The 22665-nt window shown below is 42.8% G+C and overlaps 1 protein-coding gene across 1 annotated transcript in view; it reads left to right on the top strand.

Annotated features, from left to right (window-relative positions):
• F5 (coagulation factor V) overlaps positions 1 to 22665 on the top strand; it is a 139975-nt gene that overhangs the window by 31778 nt on the left and 85532 nt on the right. Inside the window, exons 3-10 of the mRNA XM_040338047.1 lie at positions 1198 to 1320; positions 5414 to 5626; positions 7629 to 7787; positions 8072 to 8293; positions 11891 to 12050; positions 15628 to 15775; positions 17439 to 17535; positions 19842 to 20053. Of these exons, the coding sequence (XP_040193981.1) occupies positions 1198 to 1320; positions 5414 to 5626; positions 7629 to 7787; positions 8072 to 8293; positions 11891 to 12050; positions 15628 to 15775; positions 17439 to 17535; positions 19842 to 20053 (1334 nt within the window). The remainder of the gene's footprint in view (positions 1 to 1197; positions 1321 to 5413; positions 5627 to 7628; positions 7788 to 8071; positions 8294 to 11890; positions 12051 to 15627; positions 15776 to 17438; positions 17536 to 19841; positions 20054 to 22665) is intronic.

Raw genomic sequence — 22665 nt, 5'->3', positions numbered from 1 at the left:
AGAGTCCCCCCCAGCAGGTGTCCCCCATCAGAACCCCCCACAGCAGGTGTCCCCCATCAGAGCCCCCCCCAGCAGGTGTCCCCCATCAGAGCCCCCTCAGCAGGTGTCCCCCATCAGAGCCACCCCACAGCAGGTGTCCACACCAGAGCCCCCCACATCAGGTGTCCCCATAGATCAGTACTTGTCCAATAGATCCTTGTAGCTTGGGCGCTCTGGGAGCAGAATCACATTACAGGGGGCGGGGCATATGTGGCATCTTTGGTTACTTGGAGGATGGCACTCGGAGAGTAAATTTTGGGAGTGTACGGGATGATTGGCAGCAGCTCTGGACACAGACAAGGAAAAGGGAGGGGAGCACTTTGGAGCTTTGGCGCCCCCACCTATGCGGCGCCTGGGTGCGGAGCACCCCGTGCACCCTGCCTAGGATCGGCCCTGTTTGGTTGGACAAATTGTGAGAGTTGTATTTCAACAAATGTCTGTTAAAGTTGTTAAGCCAACGACTAATTTATACCATCCCCTCTGAGTAGTAATCCTGTGTCCCCCTGCGTGTGTGATTAAAAAAATAAATGCTGATTATACCTCATTTCAGAGTGCCAATTGGCGCTCCTCTCCCGGTCTGACAGCTAGAGCCGGAGGAGCCAGGATTCTCCCACTGATGTTAGGCGGCAAAAGAGGAGGAGAAATGGAAAGAGCCAGTCGATCATGCGAGTGCCGAGAGGCGCTCTGAAATGAGGAATAATCAGCATCTTTTTTTAGAAATCACACACACAGTGGGGACACAGGATTAGGATTCAGAGGGGATTATATAAAAATAACACTGTTATTTCAGCAGCAGGAGGGGTGGCACTGTCATGAGCTGACAGGTAGGTAGGGAGGGGGGAGAGCAGAGGGGAGAGCTGCTGATGATGGAGGCACGTAAACTGACAACGGTGTCAGGGCTCAGCAGCCCTAATGAACTGTGGTCAGTTTATTGAGGGGAGGGAAGAAACTGGCAGGATCAACCAGGTATTTCAGGTGATACAGCGGGCCAAATGACACAGCACAAACACTGTGCTGTATAACATGCTTTAAAGGGACAGGATCTATATATTTTTTAAGGCTAACAAATGCTTTAAGGAGGTTTAGTATATTATAGGCAGGTCAGTATCCAAAATACGTAGTGCTGGAAACATTTTCTTTCTGTTTGTTTCCCCTTAGGTATTTTAGGACCAACTCTACGTGCTGAGGTTGGAGATACTTTAAAAGTTCACTTTAAGAATACAGCTACAAAACCTCTTACTATTCACCCGCAAGGAATGTTATATGGGAAACTTTCTGAAGGTAACGTTTTTTTTTACTGTGATACGTAATTCTAATGGGATTTATAATGTAGTACTAAAAATGCTTTGTTGTAGTGGAACTGATATTTTTGTAATAGTTTGCCTCTGATCCAAGGTGTTTGCTTGTATTGTATTCTAACATACACTGTATAGTAGGTGATTACATTGTCTAGTTATTTCAACATATTTCATGAACCTGTTGTAGGCTGCCAATCGGCAAAAATCACTCATCTAATACTACACTTTAAAAAGCACATCAAAACCCCAAAACAAAAATATGATATATTTCAGTTTATCCAATCCTTAAATATAATGGCTGCACCCCCCCCCCCCCTTACTTGCACTGGTGATCCAGTAACACACATCCTGTCTAAAGCCGGCCATAAACAGTTAAAATCTTGGCTGGTACAGAAGGAACCGGCCGAGATTTAAACTATTTATACAGTAAGCTGGCTGAATGTACCTGATCGATCAACTTGGGTACAACCAGTCTGTCAGATTTTACATGCAATTATTGCCACCGGCTGTTATAGCCTCTAGCAATTATCGGTGTGTTCCCCCAGCGGGTTGCAGGAAAGAAAATTGCATCATCTATGGCCGGCCCTAGAGTGGCTCCCCACTATGGAGGAGAGTGTTGTAGAGGGTGTTAAATGTACTAACATATTTAGGCTTAGTTCACACTTGTATGGGTGGTTCCCGCTGCGGGTCTGCAACTGTTCCCACAGCCGCAACCACCCGCACAGGAAAATGAAGGAGATGTGTGTGGGTGCTATTAATCCTAATGGCACCTGCACACGCATGAAATCCTGCACTGGGTTTTGAGCTGCAATTGCGGTTTCCGAGCAGGCTGCGATAAAAAATAAAATAAAATTGAGCAGTGACCTTTTCCTTGCGTTTTTAGAAGGCACAGCAGCTCATTCAAATGAATAGACTGCCGTGTCCGCGCAAAACATGGTTCACAGAGCCGCACAAGTCTGAACCAGGCCTTTGATGGACTTGAGTATCAAATTATAGTCAAACTCCAGTTAACAATTTTTAATCATTTTTTTTTTTTTTTTTTCCATTTGTTATAAAGATTTTACATCAATAAATAAAACCTGACCATTGTAAGCACCCTTATTATTGTTAAATGATTTGTATCAACTCTTAACGGTCACATTTGCTGAACAACTTGGTCATTAAAAAAGAAAGTTGAAAGATAACAGACTTACTGGCTGGGCCAACAATTAAAAATAAAGGAAAAAAATACCAAAAAAAAGTCTAATGCATCCATCACATTTTAGTGTGAAGGTCCTTATTCAGGATATTATAGAATGACAACTAGTGAGAATCTTTTTTTTTTTAGCTTTTAATGCTAGTAATATGTAGCACTACCCCCGAAGAAGTTGCTGGTTTGTTTTGGGCGGCATGTTACCTCTATTCCTTAACCGTCTAGGGTATACGATGAGAGTTGAAAAAAACTTAAAGCGGTGGTTCACCCTCCTTAACAACAGTGCAGCATTACATTCGGCATAGTAGCGCGAGCTACAGTATGCCTGTCTGTATTTTTTTATCTCCGTACTCACAGTGCTATTGTACATTCAAGATTCCGACTCCCGCGGGGAATGGGCGTGCCTATGGAGAGGGAGGATGATTGACGGCCGGCTCTGGCACGTCACGCTCCCCGAAGACAGCCGGAGTAGGTCTCGGCTCTTCACGACGCCCATTCCCCGGAATCTTCAATGTACAATAGCACAGTGAGTACCGGGATAAAAAAATACAGACAGGCATACTGTAGCTCGCGCTACTATGCCGAATTTAATGCTAGAGGAAAAAAAAAAAAAAAAAATTTTTATATAGGGTGAACCCCCGCTTTAAATGTCCACACTTTAGGCTTCTTTTTCTTTGCTTTATTAACTACTTGCCGACATGCCGCCGCAGTTCTACAGCGGCAGGTCGGCTCCCCTGCACGAGAGCCCGTACAATAACGTCGGCTCTCTTAGCGGCCACTAGGCGATGATGTCACGGCAGCGACAGAGAGCCGAAACGTCATCGCTCTGTCGCTGCCCGTGACATCATCACGCTCCCGAGCTGTTTGTGTCTCAAGCCTCACCCTTGGTGCACACATTGCCCGGACTTCCTGGTTTCCCAGCTGACGAAGACCCCAGGGGATAGTTTAACATCACAGTCTACATCTGCAGCGGATGATCGCCACCTATGGGCCAGCAAGGACTTGTATGCCGAATTCTCTCATTTTAAATGTAAGTGGATAATGCACCTATTGTAAAATTAAAATCACATTGTTCCTGACCTGGTGGCGCCTTCTTTCTTTTGTTTTGCATATTTGGAGCCTGCTCTCATCTTCCCCCTGGAGGCTTGCCCTGGAACATTGACTCTGTATTATTTTAATCTATAGGACTTTTTGCCATTTTTTCCATCCCCCTTCCAATTTCTCCCATTGTGTGACACACGCTGTATAATACATAAAGGGGCTATCATTCAACAGACATATTGTCTTGCATACCTGATTACAGCGCCACTACCCCCATTACCAGCTAATAGTTTGCCCTCTTTGGAGCTCAACAAGCTGTGACGTGACTTCGTATTACTAGCAGTGCAGGCAGTGAATGCCGAAAGTGAGGCTTCCCACCTGTTAGCTAGGTGTCTCATCACACAGCGGAACACCAAACATGTCATCACTTTCACACCTTCAAATCATGTAGCGTTTCCATATTTTTGTCTAACCCCATAACCATAAATAGCAGCTAGTGTCAAAATCAGTTTACTGGAGCAGATCAGGCAATGATTGTGACTGGTTACCAGAGGTTGCAGCATATCATTACCGCTCACTGACTGGTTGCTAAAAGTTACAGCACATAATTTCTGCTTGCTGATTGGCTGTTAGAGGTTACTGCACATCATTACTGCTTACTGATTGTTTGCTAGAAGTTAATGCACATCCTTACCACTCACTGATTGGTTGCTAAAGGTTACTGCACATAATTACCGCTCATTGAATGGTTGCTAGGAGGTTACAGTACATCATTACTGCTAACTGATTGGTTGCTAGAAGTTACTGCACATTATTACTGTTCACTGGTTGCTAGAGATTTTAGCTGATCACTACTGTTCACTGATTGGTTGCTAGTAGGGAGACCACGTGTCCCGGATTGCCCGGATTTTGCAGGTCTGTCTGGGCACATTCATTCCAGGACAATACAGTGTCCCGGAATGAAACTGACACCCCCCCCACCCGGGCCAATCTGATGCCCCCAAAAAAGGCCGCCACATCACCGCTTTACTCGCTGACAGTACTTGTCCTGGCCGGGAATGCCTGGAGGAGCACAATCCCGCCCCCTGCTTGTGATTGGCGAAATCATAAATCCCGCCTCTTGTGTCCAATCACTGTGCTGTGATTCGTTACAGCACAAGTTGATTTTTGGGAAGGGAGGGTGTCCCTGAATGGTAGTTTGAAAATGTGGTCACCCTAGTTGCTAGAGGTTCTGTTGACACAAGGATGACACACCACAAATAACAGATGCTTTAACCAGCTAGTGGAGTCTAGTACTATAAATCAACCAATTAAAACAACAAGAAAAATGCCATGCCTGGAATTCATCTTTAAGGGTATGTTCACACCACATGTGGTGGGACTGCATTGGATGGCTAATCCAGCATAGTCCCACCATGTGAACAAGGCAAAATGCCTTGTCTCCTATGTACTTGGTTCACACAAATGCATTACGGTGATGTACAGGCCCAGTACAATGAAAAAAAGTACTGCATGCATGGCCAGCAACTGAACTTTATAAGATGTCTGTGTAACATCTAAATAAAGTTTGTTTTAAAAAAAAAAAAGGATCTCGGCCCAATTGCACCACACCACAGACACTGCATTGCAATGCAGAGACTGGTGTAAACAAATATAAATAGAATTATAAATGTTAACTACAGCATATTACTGCATTGCAAAACATATAGAGCAAAATCAAATTGAATGCCTTGGGAATAATACCCGTAAAATCACAACTATCACAATGTTAGGTTGTGGTTAGAGAATTATAAATGCCACATATTTTTTAGACAAAAAGTCCTGTATATATTTCTTTTTTTAGGGTCAAAATATTCTGATGGCACATCCTCGCTGGAAAAGTTTGATGATTCAGTGTCACCAGGCCAAACTTATACCTATAGTTGGGACATCACAGAAAACATGGGACCCAAAGAAGATGATCCTGACTGTCTTACCAGTATTTACTATTCTGCAGAGAACATGGTTCAAGATGTCAACTCTGGATTGATGGGCTCATTGCTGATATGTAAAAAAGGTAATCTGAGTTTTCCAAAGATTAAGTTTGTTTCAATATCAGACTATGACATACTACAGACTAGGTGCAGTCCATCAAAAGCCATATATCTAAAAAGTTGTGTTCTTTTAACTGGTACACGTTAATATATATTTTTTGTTCATTAGATCAGTACTTCTTTACATACCTTACATCTTGTAAAGGTGTTATACCATGCAAAATTGTTATAAAAAATGGAGTATGGAAAAAAATGGAGATGTTACGCATAGTTTCAAATCAAAAGTCTGCTGTCACACAAAACATAAAGCTAAAAATTGTATACGTCCTTTAAAAACCGACCCCTGTATTAATTGCTAATCCTATACTACGACTGCTTTAACTGTGCTTGTACTTAAGGCCCCTTTCAGACGTGCGGACCGTATGTCCGCATTTTTATCAATCCGTTGCGGATGAAAACGGGACATACATTGGTCCCTATGTGATTGCGGGTGTCAACGGATGACCATCCGCTGACACCCGTTATCACCCGCCTCCGCAAAGCTCCGCAAAATCGGACTGAAGAAAATCCTATTTTTCTTCCGTCTGGCGGATCGGATCGGGTGAACACGGACATACGGTCCGTGTTAATCCAATCCCCCCATAGGGGAGAGCGGAGGAAAGACAGGGCGGTCCCTGCAGAGTGTGCGGGGACCGCCCTGTCAGCCGACGGCTCAGCTGGGATTTTACGGAGGATCCCCGCTGAGCTTGATGGACACACGGAGGCGGATCATTACTGATCCTCCCCGTGTGAAAGGGCCCTAAAGCAGAACTTTACCCTAAAGGATCTCCAGGGATAAAGCGATAATTCTCACTCTACAAGACTTTGGCCACCTGGAGTATGCTGTCCAGTTCTAGGAACCAGTCCTCAGGAAGGATGCATTGGAAATGGAGCGAGTACAAAGAAGGGCAACAAAGCTAATAAAGGGTCTGGAGGATATTAGTTTTGAAGAAAGGTTAAGAGCACTAAACGTATTCTCTCTGGAGAAGAGATGCTAGGGAGGGTATATGATTTCAATTTACAAATACCTTACGGGTGACCCCACAATAGGGATTTTTCGCAGAAGGGAGTTTAAAAAGACACGTGGCCACTGACTAAAATTAGAAGAAAAGAGGTTTAACCTTAAACTGCGTAGAGGGTTCTTTATTGTAGGAGCGGAAAGGATGTGGAATCCCCTTCCACAGGCAGTGGTTTCTTTTTCAAATCTTTAATTTCTTCAAAAGACAGAATCCAAAGGGCCAACAAAGTGTAGTTCACATTAAAGACTTAATACACATAGACATACAATACAGCACAGTACATCAAATTGTAGTATAACCGAGGTAAACCGAATGATGACAAAGAACAAGCGTGTATCGTAGGTATCATGATAAAATAAAACCTGCACTGACGCGTTTTGTACTGAAACTAGTGCTTAGTCATAGCTATGACTAAGCACTAGTTTCAGTGCGAAATGTGTCAGCAGTCAGGTTTTATTTTATTTTGCTGTGACTTGTAGTGCTGTCCTTCTTTTAATAAAAGGCTACAATTTGTTCAGAGTGCGGCTGTCCAGAGACAATCTTTGTTCCTGCTTTGCTAAGTGCATTGCCTGCACCTGCGTTGTCTGCAACGGAGGATATTCATCTGGGTTCCCACCTGGAGCAGCTATTCCCTTTCCCCTTGCAAGACACCTTATAGTATTTAATTTTAAAACATATTTTTTAAATAAATTAATATTTGCAACTTGCAACACGCATGTGATGCTATGGGCTACTGTTCCATATAGTCGTTAGGCTGACCTTAAAAAAGAGCTATAGACAGTATTTTTTCCATTTTGGATAGAGTAAGGGAGAGTTATAACCCCTATCAGGTTTCTTTTTTTTGCCATCTGTGTACCATTGGCGAGATTTCCCTTCACTTCCTGTCCCATAGCCAAAAAAGGAAATGAGGGGAAATCCCCCCAAAGTGAAGGAATCCCTGTTATGATGTTATTTCTTCTGCTCTTAGGAAGTCTGAATGATGATGGAACTCCAAAAAACTTTAACAAAGAGTTTGTGCTGTTGTTTGCGGTGTTTGATGAAAATAAAAGCTACCAAGAACTTCCATCAAAGACGGAGAGGCCAGTAATGTACACAATCAATGGCTACGTGAACGGAACTGGGCCAGGTATGAATTTGCTCTTTGTGGCACTTTCCATTCAATATTTCCTGAGGTTTTTTATAACCACCCCAATACCAGCAAGTTTCTTAATTTCTCACATATTGTGGAAAAAATTAATAATGCATATATAATATACTATATAAGAAATAAAACATCAGCGTGCTTTTATGTTTTATAACAGTATGGAAGAAAAGTTTCAAAGTTTTCAAACAATTTTATGAAATGCAGTTATATTTACTTGTCCAGTATGCTTTTTCTATGTACTTGTTATATTTAAAACTCTTTTTCAGATTTCGAAGCCTGTGTTGATGACAAAATCAGTTGGCATCTATTAGGCATGAGCTCCAAGCCTGAAATCTTTTCAGTTCATTTCTTTGGCCAAACCTTGAATGACGATCATCACAGTGTCTCAGTCGTAAGCCTTGCTAGTTCTTCTTCCACCACAGCAAACATGACTGTCACTCAGAGTGGAAAATGGACAATATCATCCCTTAATGGAAAGCACATTGAAGGTTAGTAGTGTATAATTCTGTAACACATCTGTAAGGAAACTGGAAAGAATTCAGAAGTATCATGTTTCCTTTTTTTAAACACTAATAAGCCCCAAATCCACAGTTCAGAAAGTAAAAACCCACATGGGCATAAATGTTGTTAAGAGTTTTTTTCACTGGGCTGGGCATGAAATTTAAATGTTTCTATTATTATTTTTTTTAAACGCTTGTGCACTGGTACTGGCAAGCTGTACTCTGAGCTGGGCTGCCTAGGCTGAGGAAATATGCCTGTGGTTATGCTAAACAGGCTCCGGTGGCACATGTACAAGAACCCTAAAGCCCTGTACACACGATCGGACCTTTGTCCAACCAAATTCACATCAGAGTAAAAGAGAACATGTTCTCTATGTAAACTCTGAGGCCGCGTACACACGACCGAGAAACTCGACAGGCGAAACACATCGTTTTCCCCGTCGAGTTCCTTGTTCCGCTGTCAAAAAACTTGTCAAGCCAAATTTTTCCATTGCCCGTCGAGGAAATAGAGAACATGCTCTCTTTTTGGCTCGACGAGTTTCCCGACGGGTTTCTCTGCGAAAAGTGTACAGAAAACCATTTTTTTCGGCAGAATACGTCTCCCATCGAGTTTCTTGCTGGATTCTGCCGAGAAAACCGGTCGTGTGTACGCGGCCTGACAGAATTCCTCAGAATATCCGATGGAAAAACTCCGATAGGCATACACACGGTCGGAATTTCCAATGGAAAAAGTCTGTGTGACCTTTTCCTTTGGAAATTCCGATCGTGTGTACGAGGCATAAGTGTCCCTTCAATTGAGGTTATTTTATTTGCCAACCGATGTACAGTATTTAGAAAATAAAAAACTAACCTTTACCACCCCTTTAAACCCTACTGTGAGGCAGTGTCTTAGTATTTGTCAGCCTGCAACTAAAAGTGCTGTTTGGGCTTGTTTACAATTGTGGTCTAGGGGTGGTAAGAACAGGGGGTTGAACTGTTTTTTTTTATCACCCCTCTATTGCCCCCTTAATATTCAAAGGTAGCCGGAAAGATACAGCATTTACGCGCGGTCGACGCAGTGAAGTTACAACGTTTACGTTAGATTTGCGCGGCGTAAAGTTGCCCCTGCTATATGAGGGGCAACCAATGTTAAGTATGGCCGTCGTTCCCGCGTCGAAATTTATAAATTTACGTTGTTTGCGTAAATCATCCGTGAATGGGGCTGGACACCATTTACGTTCACCAATGACGTCCTTGCGGTGTCATTTAGCGCAATGCACGTCGGGAAATTTTAGGGACGGCGCATGCGCATTTTGTTTGCCGCGGGAACGCGCCTAATTTAAATGCTCCACGCCCCCTACCCGGCTCATTTGAATTAGGCGGGCTTGCCCTGGGGGATTTACGCTACGCCGCCGCAACTTTACAGGCAAGTTCTTTGTGAATAAAGCACTTGCCTGTAAAACAGATACATTACGCCCGCACAGTTTTACGCCCAGATACAAGAATCTGGGCTATATATATATATATATATATATATTCTTTCTTCTTTTATTTTTTTATTTTTATTAAAGGGCCCAGAGGTCCCCAGGGCCCTGAATGGCAATCCCCCTTATTGTTTATAAAAAAAAAACAATTCTTTTATTTATTTTTATTAAAGGGCCCAGAGGTCCCCAGGGCCCCGGATGGCTACCCCCCTTTTTTTTCTATTATTTTTTTATTTCTTTTTTTGTGTGAAAGGGATCTTAGCAGCGCTTTACCAGCATTTTTCATGCGCTGGCAGTGTGAAAGGGCTCTGAAAGCACTCTGGCTTTCACATTGATATTGCATATGAGGCTTCTTTCAGGCGCTTTACAGGCTTTTTTTTAATGCCAAAGCGCCTGAAAAATGCCCCGAAAAACGCCCCAGTGTGAAAGGGGTCTTAAAGACTGTATTTAGAGTGTAAAATGTAACATGGTGCCAAGCAAGCCCGCCCATCCCCTAAAGGCCCTCTTGTGACTGTGTGCAAGGGTACTTCTCTGCAGCAGCTGTCACTTTTGCATTTTGTATGGCTGAGCAGGGCTCCACCCACACAGTTGGGTCTTTCATTCACAGAGATCTGTGCTTGAAAAAACTACAAGTCCTGTGTGCCACTGCAGCAGACGGACTTGTAGCTCTCAATGGAATACAAGTGCAGTGATCACCTCTTCAAATGAAAGTCAGTACCTTGGTACGGTCATATAGTGTTGGAGATAAAGGGCCAGATTCACGTAGAATTCCGGCGGCGTAACGTATTGCATTTACGTTACACCGCCGCAAGTTTTATGGGCAAGTGCTTGATTCACAAAGCACTTGCCTGTAAACTTGCGGCAGCGTAGAGTAAATCTGTCCGGCGCAAGCCCCGCCTAATTCAAATGGGGCGTGTTCCCGCGCCGAACGTACTGCGCATGCTCCGTTTTGAAATTTCCTGCCCGGCTTTGCGCGAAATGACGTCGCACCGACGTCATTTTTTGAACATCGACGTGAGTTACGTCCTTTCCTATTCACGGACGACTTACGCAAAAAAAAAAAAATTGAAATTCGACGCAGGAACGACGGCCATACTTTAACATGGCAAGTCTAAAGATAGGCCACGAAATACCAGCTTTAACTATACGCCGGGAAAAGCCGACTAGCGACGACGTAAGAGAATGCGACGGCCGCGCGTACCTTTGTGAATCGCCGTAAACAGCTAATTAGCATACCTGACACAGAAAACGACACGAACTCCACCCAGCGGGCGCCAAAGTATTACACCTACGATCCGAAGGCGTACGAAGCCGTACGCCTGTCGGATCGAAGCCAGAAGCCGTTGTATCTTGGTTTGAGGATTCAACCTAAAGATACGACGCGGCAAATTTGAAAGTACGCCGGAGTATCAGCAGATACTCCGGCGTACTTCTTCTCTGAATCTGGCCTAAAGTCTGCAGGAGCCTAGCGTTGCACTTTTGATCCACTTACTGTATGAGGCCTCGTACACACGACAGAGTTTCTCGGCAGAATTCACCGAGAAACTCGGTCAAACCCGGATTCTGCCGAGAAACTCTGTCGTCTGTACACTTTTGGCCCGATGGAGCCGCCGAGGAACTCGTCGAGAAAATAGAGAAAATGTTCTCTATTTTCTCGTTGTTCTATGGGAGAAGGCGGCCCGCCGAGCTCCTCGGCGGCTTCATCCCTGAACTCACCGAGGAACTCGACGTGTTTGGCACGTCGAGTTCCTCGGCCGTGTGTACGGGGCCTCATGCTTGAAATTTTTTGCAGGCTTCTATGCAGAGAAATAACTAATTCACCTTTTATCTTGCAAAAATATGTGCATTTTTTTGTAAGATGGACTTAGCCTTTAGGAAGCTGAGCACTCTGTTTATGCTTTGTATGCATTTTAAAGCTGGCTTCATGTTGCAATCTGATTACACATTTGCCGTACAATCTCTTTAAGATTTGCCAACAGTTACGCAATGTGAGTCCTGTGAATGGTCCTTTCACTACACATTTGGTAAATCTAAAGGAGTTTGTCCAATCAGATTACATGGCCAATTTTTCATATATGAGAATGTATTAAAAACTTTTATTCCAAATCAATTTTTTTTCCAGCTGGAATGCAGGCCTTTTTGAATGTTGAAACATGTACTAATAAACAACGCAGCAAAAAACCTGTTTACCAAACGCGATTTATTACAAGCTGGGATCACTACATAGCTGCAGTTGAAGTTGATTGGGATTATACCTATCGTCGCACGGAGGACTCTGAAACGTAATATTCTCTGCACATTCATGAATATAAAACTGATGGTTCTAAACTTCAGGGTCTATTGATAGGAAAACCTTTTATCAGAGTCACTGGGAGAATATACAAGTTTGTTGTGTTGGCAACACTACAAAAACTGATAAATTGTGTATTGTGTCTAGGTTTTGGATAGGTATGAGAGAAACCTATAAGAATTTCAGCCTGGTATAGTGTAGCTTCACAAGTCTATCTGTATATCTATGAAATATTGACTAAAAGCATGGCACTGCAAATCTTCGACCATTCCAGTTAAGCCACATCCTTTTTCCACACATCTGTCACAGGGGGAGCTTAGGGGTAAATTACTGAATACAAATACACTGTTTAGTTTACAAGAGAAGTACCCACCTATGAGTTTAACGCCTCATTTCACTGCTTCTGAACCAAAGGAAAAATCATTGCTTTTGCGCTCCAATGTAAAAGGGCCCCAACTGTGCTGGCAGAGGATAACTACAAGGAACTTTTCAGACCTGGTTACATACTTGGGGGCAGAACTGGTTTGCTGGTAGTGTATTAAACTCACATGTCTAAGCCTAGCCCACTGGTCTGAGAGCCCTTAAGTAAAATAGCCTGTCGTACCAGTTGTTAGTCCTCCATCGTAACTTGGGGCTTAATCTCTCAGTTTGAGAGCTATTGTGTATGCTCTGGGTACTGCAGTACAGGATGAGTCTAGCATTAAAGGTACCTGAGTTTATTGCATTACAATACAACACATTACAATGAGTCTGCTCATTTTCTAGTGTGAGACTGCTGGGAGTTCCCAGCCAAGGTATTCTGGTGGTGTCAGCAGAAGCGAGGTTCCGCCTAAAGTTAGAGAGAAAGTAACGGACCCAATAATACCAGTGGCTCCTACGAGGGTAGCACTACATACACTATGGCCACAGCCCTCTGTTTCCATCACTGGGTCACAGAACCTGCAGCTGAAGGTTAGGGGATAGGGTGCTTCCCTTAGTATACCAGTCTCTTCCCAAATATCCCATCTATAGCTCTATCTAGCTAGGCACATTCCTAGATGAAATCTACTCACAGGTTTGACCGTCACTCACATTCAAAAGATGCTGTACATACTCCCAATGCCATATGCACCACGCTACAAGACCTGCAGAAGAAGGTCAAAAACAGACAATGGGACTGCAGCAGCCCTCACTTGATGTATGCCACTTTTCCTGGGCATTCAGCCATGCAACGGACTCTTTAGATCAGCTCAGTACTGGATTACATTTTTGCAGCTCTGGAGTGTCCTGTTCCCATAACCCAGTGTTTCTCAATTCCAGTCCTCAGGCCCCCCCAACAGGTCAGGTTTTCAGGATTTCCCTCAGATGAAAAGGCTGTGGTGATTACTAAGGCAGTGAAACTGATCAAATCACCTGTGCAAAATAATGGAAATCCTGTTGGGGGGGCCTGAGGACTGGAATTGAGAAACACTGCCATAACCCAAACTGACTAAGCTCCAATCACAGCTGGCATTTATATAGGCACCAACTCCACCCATTACATTACCACAGGAGGAGTTTCTCTAAAACCCCTTTCACACTGAGGCACCCTGTAAGAGCCGCTTAGTTCACTCCAGTGTGAAAGCCCGAGGGCTTTCACACTGGAGTGGTGCACTGGCAGGACGCTAAAAAAAGTCCAGCTAGCAGCATCTTCGAGGCGCTGTAGGAGCAGTGTATACACTGCTCCTAAAGTGCCCCTGCCCACTGAAATCAAGGGGCAGCGCCACGGAACCGACTGCAAAGTGCTGTTGCAATGGCGCTTTGCGGACGGTTTTAACCCTTTAAAGCGCGGCTAAAAATAGTGGTGCTTGACCGCCGACGCACCCACCTCCCCAGTGTGAAAGGGGCCTTAAAAATAAGAGTTAACACCTGCTTACAATTTTCTTTTTACCATGTCATAATAACAACAGAGCCATCTAGTTGGCAGGCAAACTAACTGCACCTGCCAACAACAACATTGTGATTACTATTGTAATACTATTTGCAATAGTATCAGCATTATATCAGAGATGAACAGTTGCACATAGACAAATTTGAATCTTTTAGACTTTAGCTAGTTTCTACTGATCTGCGTTTTTAATTCAGTACCCTTACACATAAAATAATATGCATCAAAAAAACGTAAAAAAAAGGAGGATTAACACCTTACTTATGATCATACCGTATCTCTTCATTTTTGATGTAAAAAATGTTATTTACTTTTAGTCTGATTACACATATTATACGTGTTTAATTTTTAGTGTGTAAAGCTGTATACAAATGCAGGACTAATGCTGGGCCTTCTTATTAAATAGCCCAGAAAGTATTACATGTTTATTACTAAAAGATGGATTCTTATACAAGCCATAAAAAATTATTTAACAAAATACTTTATAAACATCTAATCTTTCAAAGAAGTATATACAATTAATCATAATCACTATAATTGACATTAAAGCGGGGGTTCACCCTATATAAAAAATTTTTTTTTTTTCCTCTAGCATTAAATTCGGCATAGTAGCGCGAGCTACAGTATGCCTGTCTGTATTTTTTTTATCCCCGTACTCACTGTGCTATTGTATATTGAAGATTCCGGGGAATGGGCGTTCCTATGGAGAGAGAAGGTGATTGACGGCCGGCCCTGGCACGTCACGCTTCTCCGGAAATAGCCGAAATAGGCTTGGCTCTTCACGGCGCCTGCGCATAGCCTGTGCGCAGGCGCCGTGTAGAGCCGAGACCTACTCCGCAGGGGTCAAGTCCTGGGGAAAAAAGTGTGGGAACTCCCACCCAAGATCCACTCCCCCACCAAAAAATAGATAAAAATGATACGCAGGTCTGCCACGAGTTATCGCGGCATTTAGAAAGAACTTTAAGCAAGTTCTTTCCAAATCCTGCGAGAACTCGCGGCAGACCTCCGAAATGTCTCCTGGGAACAATGACAAAAGCTCCAAGGAGACATTGCGGCATCGAGGAAGTGACGGAATACCCGCACACTACCCGATGAATCCATATACAGGAAGCGGCCAGTAACATAAAGGATTACTAAGGTTCGCCTGCCCCTGACATTGACTCGAGCTGGGCATCGCCACTTAGTGAAGGATTGGCTCGGGCGGCTCGGCTGCTCTCGTCCTGCAAAGGGAACTGCGTTCCTGCTGTGAAAAAAGTGCAGGGACTCCGTTCCCACGCGTTCCCGCAGGACTTGAGCCCTGCTACTCCGGCTGTCTTCGGGGAGCGTGACGTGCCAGAGCCGGCCGTCAATCATCCTCCCTCTCCATAGGCACGCCCATTCCCCGCGGGAGTCGGAATCTTCAATGTACAATAGCACAGTGAGTACGGGGATAAAAAAATACAGACAGGCATACTGTAGCTCGCGCTACTAATATGCCGAATGTAATGCTAGACTGTTGTTAAGGAGGGTGAACCACCGCTTTAATATAGGACATGTTAAATATGAGTGACCAAATCATAGTGGTGGATTGGGGCTCAAAACATTTGCATATTTGAAAATTGGGAATGAGTAAAGAAAATAATTGTGACGGACACATCTGTTCTTTGAATATGCCTTTTTTTAGCCCACCTTGCCACCAAACCTATAAAAAAGTAATCTATCAGCAATTTTCGGATGGCACTTTTACAACTGCAACTGAACCTGAACGATCAAGAAGGGAACTTGGACTTATTGGGCCTGTCATTCGAGCTCAGGTTAAAGACACAATTAAGGTATGCATTAACAGCTATGCCGTTTATTTATAAACTTTTTAAATGTGTAAATGTAGAAATCAAGAAAACAGTTAAAACCTTTGTGGTAATTAAAGCGGTTGTATACCCGCTGAACTTTTTTTTTTTTAGAACCCTGTAAGGCCCTGTACACACGATCAGTCCAAACTGATGAAAACGGACTGAAGTTCAGTTTCATCGGTTCACCGATGAAGCTGACTGATGGTCTGATGTGCCTACACACCATCAGTTCAAAAAACGATCGAGCCCAACGCGGTTGCGTAAAACACAATGACGTGCTGAGAAAAATTAAGTTCAATGCTTCCAAGCATGCGTCGACTTGATTCTGAGCATGCCCGGGTTTGGAACCGATGCTTTTGCGTACTAACCATCGGTTTTGACCTATCGGTTACCAGTCCATCAGTTCAATTTTAAAGCAAGTTCTAAATTTCTGGACCGAAGAATAACAGACTGTTGGGGCCCACACACGGTCGGTTTGGACCGATGAAACTGAACTTCAGTCCGTTTTCATCAGTTTGGACTGATCGTGTGTACAGGGCCTAAGGCAAAAGGCATAATGAGCTAGTATGCACTGCATGAGTTCCTGTGAGTGCCTGGAGCCGCAATGTTGTCACTCCCGCGCATGAGCAGGAGACTTCTTTCAGGCAAGGCCGGGTCTACAGCTGAGAATCCCCTTTGCGCATGCGCCGATGCGGTCAGTGGCTCATAGCAAGGGGAATATTTTTTATCTCCTAAACCTTTAAGGTTTAGGAGATATTTTTTTTTTTACCTACAGGTAAGCCTTATTATAGGCATACCTGTAGGTAAAAGTGGAAAAAATGACTATACAACCACTTTAAAGCGATTGTAAAGTCTTTTTTTTCCCCTATAACAATAACAAACATGTTATACTTACCTGCTCTGTTGCAGTAGCTATGCACAGAGCAGCCCAGATCCTCCTCTTCTTGGGTCCCTCTTCTGTGCTTCTGGCCCCTCCCTCCTGTTCAGTGCCCCCACAGCAAGCAGCTTGCTATGGGGGCACCTTAGCTGAGTCACAGCTCCCTGTGTTCATTCAGACACGGAGCCTCAACCCAGCCCAGCCCCCTCTCTCCCCTGATTGTTTAGCTGACTTTGATTGACAGCAGCGGGAGCCAATGGCACCGCTGCTGTGTCTTAGCCATTAAGGAAAGAGAATCTGGACGGCTGAGACACTCATGGACATCGCTGGACAGAGAGAGAGAGACCTCAGGTAAGGGCTAGGGTGGCTGAGGGGGGCATCTGCTGCTGCATCTTCTTAATGCATAGAATGTATTGAGCTAAAAAAAACTTTTGCCTATACAACCCCTTTAAGCATAGGCATGCGTACAGTGTGTGCCAGGTGTATATATATATATATATATATATATATATAAATATATATATATATATATACACACACACATGCAGACATGTATGTTTGAGCTTTGGTGTGCACACCCTTATGCAATAGGCTGCGCACACCTTTAAGGTATAGTTTTGGATAGAATGTTAAAGGGTTAGAAGTCTGGTATCTATTTAAGATAGTACACATTGTATTTATTGCACCATAAAATCCTATTCAAATAACTCTTGCTAAAAGTGTAAACAAATGAATATCTAATGTGACAAATATTTCCATGTGTTTCAGGTTGTATTTAAAAATATGGCTAGTCAGCCTCACAATATATATCCACACGGAGTGTCATTACAGAGGATCTTTAAAGGCTACGTACCTGACCTTAAAGGTTTGTATTTTGCATCAATGTCACATGCTGTCCAAAACTTTTTTTTTTCTCTCTGTGAAGTAAGGTTCTATTTCAATTAGGGTTGTCCCGATACCACTTTTTAAGACCGAGTACAAGTACCAATACTTTTTTTAAAGTACTCTCCGATACCGAATACCGATACTTTTTCTTAATCTCATGTGACAGCAGCACATGTGTCAGTAGTTTTTTTTTTTTTATCTTTAACAATTTGTTTTTAATTTTTTAAAATATTTTTTTTACATTTTTATTTATAATGCTTTCTTTTTTTTTAAGGGGGGGGGGGGTGTACCGTGTCAGTGTGTTTTTTCTTTTATTTTTTTATTATTTTCTACAATAATTTTTTTATTCTTTTTTTTTTATTCTTTATTTTTTTTTTTTTTTCAGCCCTGTTGGGGGGCTTTGGTGAGATATCAGGGGTCTTAACAAACCTCTGACATCTCCCCTTTGAGACAGAGAAAGGGACTAGGGACACATGTTCCCCAGTCCCTTTCTCAGCAGCATCAGCTGTGCTGAAAATGAATGGAGTGAAGACAGCGTCTTCTCTTCATTCATAAACTGAAACATTGTAATCACAGTTTACGATGTTTCAGTTATGTGAATGGACCGAGTCAGTGATCACTGACTTTGTCCATTCGGAGCAGTAAGGAGCTGGATTTACCGGCTCCTACCCCGCTCTCCATCCTGACAGTTCCAGGGGGTGGAGGAGGAGCACGGAAGGGGAGAGAAACACAGCGGAATACACGGCGGGAATACACGGCGGGAATATACGGCGGGAATACACGGCAAGAATACACGGCGGGATACACGCAGGAATACACTATATAGCGGTGATTGGTGCCTGTAACTTCCCCTCTGATCAACCCTGACAGTACAAGTATCGGGTGAAGCATCGGGAGCATTTGCCCGAGTACAAGTACTCGGGCAAATGCTTGTTATCGGTCCCGATACCGATACTAGTATCGGTATCGGGACAACCCTAATTTCAATATATATATATTTTTTAATGATACATTAAATCTATGCAGGGGGAACCCTGCATATAATTTATTGATGTCATACAGCAACTGGAAAAACTCTCCCCAGCCTTACAATTACAATTTCTTCAGAGAAATCCTCACTTCCTGTTCTTCTGTCTGTAACTACACATAGTAAGGCCCCTTTCACATTGGAGCGGGAGCCGCGGTGGCAGTATAGCGCCGATATACCGCCGGGATTGCCGCAGGAATCGGCCGCTAGCGGTGCGGTATTAACCCCTGCTAGCGGCCGATAAAGGGTTAATACCGCCCGCAATGCGCCTATTGCCGCGGTTTCCCATTGTTTTAAATAGGAAGGAGCGGTGAAGGAGCGGTATACATGCCGCTCCTCTCACCGCTCCAAAGATGCTGCTGACAGGAGATTTTTTTCTCTCCCGCCAGCGCATCGCCTCAGTGTGAAAGCCCTCACATTGAGTAAGCAGTGAAGGAGTTTTTCAGGCGGTATAGCAGCGCTATTTTTAGCGATGTACCACCTGAAAAACTCCTCAGTGTGAAGAGGGTCTAATGCGAGGCGTTCTCCCTGGTGTGGAGCCTTTTGAGGGGGGAGGGGGCGAGCAGGCAAGTCAGGACACTCTCTACTTTGCAGATCACCACCATTACTAGTAGAAAAAAACGCCATATAAATGCTATAAATCTTTCCCATAGTTTGTAGACGCTATAACTTTTACGCAAACCAATCACTATACGCTTATGGGATATTTACTATAGCAAAAAGTAAAAGATAGAGGGGGTTATTTACAAAAGATAAATCCACTTTGCACTACAAGTGCAAACTACAAGTGCAAAGTGCACTACTGAAAGTGCACTTGGAAAGTGCAGTCGCTGTAAATCTGAGGGGTGGATCTGAAATGAGGGGAAGCTCTGCTAATTTTATCATCCAATCATGTGCAAGCTAAAACGGATTTTTTTTCCTTGCATATCCCCCCTCAGGTTTACAGTGACTGCACTTCTGAGTGCACTTTCAGTGCAATTTCAAGTGCACTTTGCACTTGTAGCTTGCACTTGTAGTGCAAAGTGGATTTGCCTTTAGTAAATAACCCCCATTGAGTTTTTTCAAAATTGTCGCTTTTTTTGTTTATAGTGTTATTTGCAATAAACAGAAAGCGAGCAGCTGGTGCTAGGCTTACTTTTTGAAAAAAAAAAAACATTACAATCTGCAAATCTGTTATAATTCCCTAGCTGTTTATGTAGTGCAAGTTAGATTATTTATCTAAAGGACATTCAGTGTTATAATATGTATGTTTTTACTAGGTGAGGAGATGCAGAATAATACAGTTATGCCTGGTGAAACAGTCACCTACTACTGGACAGTTTTGGAGAATGATGAGCCTACAAGAAATGATCCTCAATGTTTGACAAGAATATATCACAGTACTGTTAACATTTTGAAGGATATGGCATCTGGGCTGCTTGGAACGCTTCTAATTTGCAAGTCCATGTCACTAAGTACCAGAGGATTACAGGTAACGTTGGGCACACATTTACAATGAATGAGGAAACATAGAAAAGTTGGGAAATAACATTTAAATAAAAAAAAAGTTCTTACTAGTAAACTGTAGGGTAGAATATATAAGTTCACACAATTTTGCCGCATACACACGACCGTTTTTCATGACGAGAAAAATTCCATTTTTTTTAATTGGATCGTGAAAAACGGTCATGTGTAGGCTCTAGAGCATTTTTCTCGACGAGCAAAATGAGCGTTAAAAATTTAGAACCTGCTCTATTTTTTCTCATCATTTTTCACGTCGTCGTTTTTAACAAGGGGGAAAACAACGCTCATGCTCAGAAGCAAGTTATGAGACAGGGAAATTAGCATAAGCAGCCCAAAGGGTCACACCATTCGAATGGAACTTCCCCTTTATAGTGCCGTCGTACGTGTTGTACGTCACCACGCTTTGCGCGAGCATTTTTTTTTCACGTACGTGTGTATGCAAGGCAGGCTTGAGAGGAATCACGTCGAGAAAAACAGTTTTTTTCCATGACAGGAATAACGGTCGTGTGTACGCGGCATTATAGTTTAATATCAGTACCCTCTGGTTTGTTTTCTGATTTAAATATTATTTGTATATGAAAAGTGATATCAAGAAACATTACAATATTACAAAATATAAACTACTATAATTTGGGCTTTTGCTTCAAAAAATTAAATCCGAAAAAATTTACCATATATCAGTCTCCAGTAGCCTCTGGCATACAAACAATATTTTTGACCCACTTGGTGGATTCACAATAATAATTGTGCTCATAGACAGTTATTATAACTTTACAAATGGGATTACAGGTTTGCCAGCTAATGGTAGTTTAACTGAATTCAAAGAGTGCTCGGGGCAAACCATTTGGGACGGCTAAGAATCTTATAGCCAGATTCAGGTATGTTTACGTCAGCGTATCAGTAGATACGCCGTCGTAACTCTGAATCTACGCCGGCGTTAATTTAAGCGTATTCAGATATGCTTAAATTAGGCTAAGATACGAGCGGCGTAAGTCTCCTACGCCGTCGTATCTTAAAGTGTAATTTTTAGGCTGGCCGCTAGGTGGTGCTTCCGTTGAGTTCGGCGTAGAATATGTAAATGACTAGATACGCCGATTCACGAACGTACAGTAAAGATACGCCGTTTCCGTAAGAGATACGCAGCGTAAAGATAAAGCTGCCCCCTAGGTGGCATAGCCAATGTTAAGTATGGTCGTCGTTCCCGCGTTGAAATTTGAAAATGTTACGTCGTTTGCGTAAGTCGTCCGTGAATGGGGCTGGATGTAATTTACGTTCACGTTGAAACCAATACGTCCTTTTTTTCATTGGAAATTCCGATCGTGTGTGGGCCCCATCGGACTTTTAAAAATAGAACATGTTTTGTTTTTTTTCGATGGAAATAAAAAACGATAGGAAATTCCTATCGTCTGTGTACAAATCCGACGGAGAAAAAACCCACGCATTCTCAGAATCAAGTCGACGCATGCTCGGAAGCATTGAAATGAATTTTTCTCAGCTTGTCATAGTGTTTTACGTCACCGCGTTTTGGACGGTCGGAATTTGGTCTGACTGTGTGTATGCAAGACTGATGGAAGTCAGCTTCATCGGAATTCTGATGGAAAATTCCATCGGAAATTCCAATCGTGTGTACGCGGCTTTAGACTTTATTTTTTCAAAGGTATTTTATTAAGATGCTTGGTGATATAACTTCTGGTCTAAGTTGCTCTTTGGTGTTATCAGTCACTTTAGAATGTCCTTGGTGCAGTAATTGTAAGACACGATTGTTTATTTTTTATTTTTCATTAAATAGAAAATATTTTTTCTTTTTAATATTTTTTTTGGGGGGTTAATAATATACCTTATAATTATACCGACTTATATTATGTCTATGGGAATGTTTGATCATTCTTCCAGAAGCGTATTTGTGAGGTCAGGCACTGATGTGGATAGAAAGGCTTGGCTCACAGTCTCCGCTCTCATTCCAACGATCTAACAAACCAATGATGTCTCCATAAAGACAGCCAGGCACTGGCACTAATTAAAAAATAGTGCTAATGACGCCCCTCTTACAATATAGCACTACTCAGCGCTTAGGCACATTAGTTCAAAGTGATCGGTAACAGATTAATAAATATGCATAGGTTGCAGCTGCTGCTCAAAAATATGACAATAATCGTAAAACAGTAAAAGATAAAACAGATAAAACTTTTAAAAAAGTTGAAGTCCTCTGTTGAAGTCTAACCAATGACAAAACGCGTCAGGGTGTGACGCTTTTTCCATGACCAGAGACGCTGTACAGCCCCCAGGAGCAGGAACAGGAGATTTTTGGCAGTCATCTGCATCTTCACAGGCTCACAGGGAGAAGCTTACAGGCACAGTACCGATTACGTTTTTATGCTTGAATACTTTTAAATTGTGGTACGCACAATATACAAAGGGGATGTTTTTTGGGCTTAATAAATGATTTTTAAACTGTATTACACTATATGAGTCTTTTTCCATTATATGTATGCGGTTTGAACTTAACATTCCTGCTGGTGGAGAGTGCATCTTCCGGGATATACACAGACATATAATCCAGGCCCTTTTAATTCAATCTTG

This window comes from Rana temporaria, chromosome 2 (genome assembly GCF_905171775.1).
Source record: "Rana temporaria chromosome 2, aRanTem1.1, whole genome shotgun sequence".
In the NCBI taxonomy this organism is placed as follows: domain Eukaryota; kingdom Metazoa; phylum Chordata; class Amphibia; order Anura; family Ranidae; genus Rana; species Rana temporaria.
The sequence above is the reverse complement of the archived record's forward strand: the minus strand, read 5'-3'. Positions and strand labels throughout refer to the sequence as shown.